This window comes from Egretta garzetta, unplaced genomic scaffold (assembly GCF_000687185.1).
Source record: "Egretta garzetta isolate BGI_Z169 unplaced genomic scaffold, ASM68718v1 scaffold577, whole genome shotgun sequence".
Taxonomy (NCBI): domain Eukaryota; kingdom Metazoa; phylum Chordata; class Aves; order Pelecaniformes; family Ardeidae; genus Egretta; species Egretta garzetta.
In genome coordinates this window covers 30,740-32,309 of record NW_009260138.1, presented here as the reverse complement: position 1 = coordinate 32,309, position 1,570 = coordinate 30,740, and the positions used below count along the sequence as shown (strand labels likewise).

Genomic DNA, 1,570 nt, shown 5'->3' with positions numbered 1-1,570 from the left:
CCCAGCGTCTCGCAGGGGCTCTGTGGGGATGGCAGTCAGTGGGGTGGGTGCAGACCCCATGCACCCTGCCCTCCCCACACCCACCCAGCAAAGCCTGTCCCCAGGAGACCCCCCAGGGGCACCCAACTCCCTGCAACCCCGGGGCTGCCCCAGTTCTTCAGTCCAAGGTCACCAAACAGGGAGCCACACTGTCCCTTGCTCTTGGGATGATGTCCCTTCCTTCTGGAGTGGACACTGCCCTGTCCCTGTCCTTGCAGTCCCCTAGGCAGCCCACCCCCCCGTGGGGGTACCTGGTCCTTGAGCTCCTCCAGTCCCAGCGTGGCAATGCTGCCCGAGGGCTTCTTCAGGGGTGGTTTGGAGCGGCGCAGGACCCGGCTCACCTTGTCCCGGATCACCTGGGTGCAGATGAGGGGTCAGCCCTGGACCCACACGCAGGCAACACCCCCGTGTGTGGGCACCCCAGTCTGCACAGACCTGCCCCCCGCTCCCCTGCCTGCCCGGGGGACACAGGGCTGGCAGCGGGGACAGCACCTCTGCCCACCACCCTCCCCGTCCTCAGCTTCCCAAGGGATGCTGGTGGACCCATCCTCCTCCCTCTGCCCCCTGCTGGCAGTACTCCAATTTGGGGGCTGTAGGTGGCCCTCTGGGGTGGCCAGGCACAGCACCCCCATCCCTGGGGAGCCCGGACCGCGTTCTGCACCTCATGTGCATGCAACGGCCCCGCTCCCACCACCCAGCCACAGCCTCAAGGGCTCAGCACACCTCGTAGACATAGTCCAGGATCTCCAGGATGGTGAGGATGCTGGCGCCGATGAACAGGCCCATCTGTCCCCCGATGTCCCCTGGGGAGGAGGAGGGGATGGTCAGTAGGAGCTGCTGTGCAGCCTGCTGGGAGCCCAGGGTGGGCCAGCGGGGCTGCGGGCAGTGCCAGGGCTGCTGGACGATGGGGGACAGCGCGGTCACGGGGGCAGGGGCGGCAGGACGGAGGGAGCAGGGGACATGTGGGACAGGGGACAGCCAGCAGCATGCCACCTTTGAGCCAGGCTGCGGCCGGCTCCTGCCCCATGCGGTCTCCCCCCCAGCCAGCCCTATGCCCTCCTGGGCTGGGACCCAGAGGTCCGCGCCTTGGGGTCCCAGGGGAAGGTGGGGGGAGTCACCGAGAAGCCCAGCAAGGTCGTAAGCTTTCTTCTGCTCAATGGCCTCGTAGTTGAGCGCCTCAAAGAAGATGTCCAGCACCAGGAAGTTCTCCCTGTGGGGACACCACAGTGCTCAGCAAGGAGGGCTGGTCACCAACCCTCCCACCCCCACAGCCCCCCAAACCTCGGGACCCTGTCCCCCAGATCCCAGGTGCTCTCAGGTGCTCCCAGGGCCATGGTGAAGTTATGCAGGCTGGGGCGGTGGGGACACGGAAGGGGCATGTCCCAGGCCAGGAGGGACTGTGAGGTGGGAAGATGCTGGCAGGAGGGCTGGGAGGACACGGATGGGTCAGGGAGATGCTCTAGTCACAGCCACCCCTGGGCAGGGGATGCTGCAGGGACCACACGTGCCAGAACCCCCTCCCCCCACACTG

The 1,570-nt window shown here is 67.1% G+C and overlaps 1 protein-coding gene across 1 annotated transcript in view; it reads right to left on the bottom strand.

Moving 5' to 3' along the window:
• The window catches only part of LOC104128822 (acid-sensing ion channel 4-like), a 17,782-nt gene that overhangs the window by 9,050 nt on the left and 7,162 nt on the right, over positions 1 to 1,570 (bottom strand). The window contains exons 8-10 of the mRNA XM_009641671.1: positions 1,158 to 1,249; positions 763 to 842; positions 291 to 395 (exon numbers count right to left, since the gene is read on the bottom strand). Coding sequence (XP_009639966.1) covers positions 291 to 395; positions 763 to 842; positions 1,158 to 1,249 — 277 coding nt within the window. The remainder of the gene's footprint in view (positions 1 to 290; positions 396 to 762; positions 843 to 1,157; positions 1,250 to 1,570) is intronic.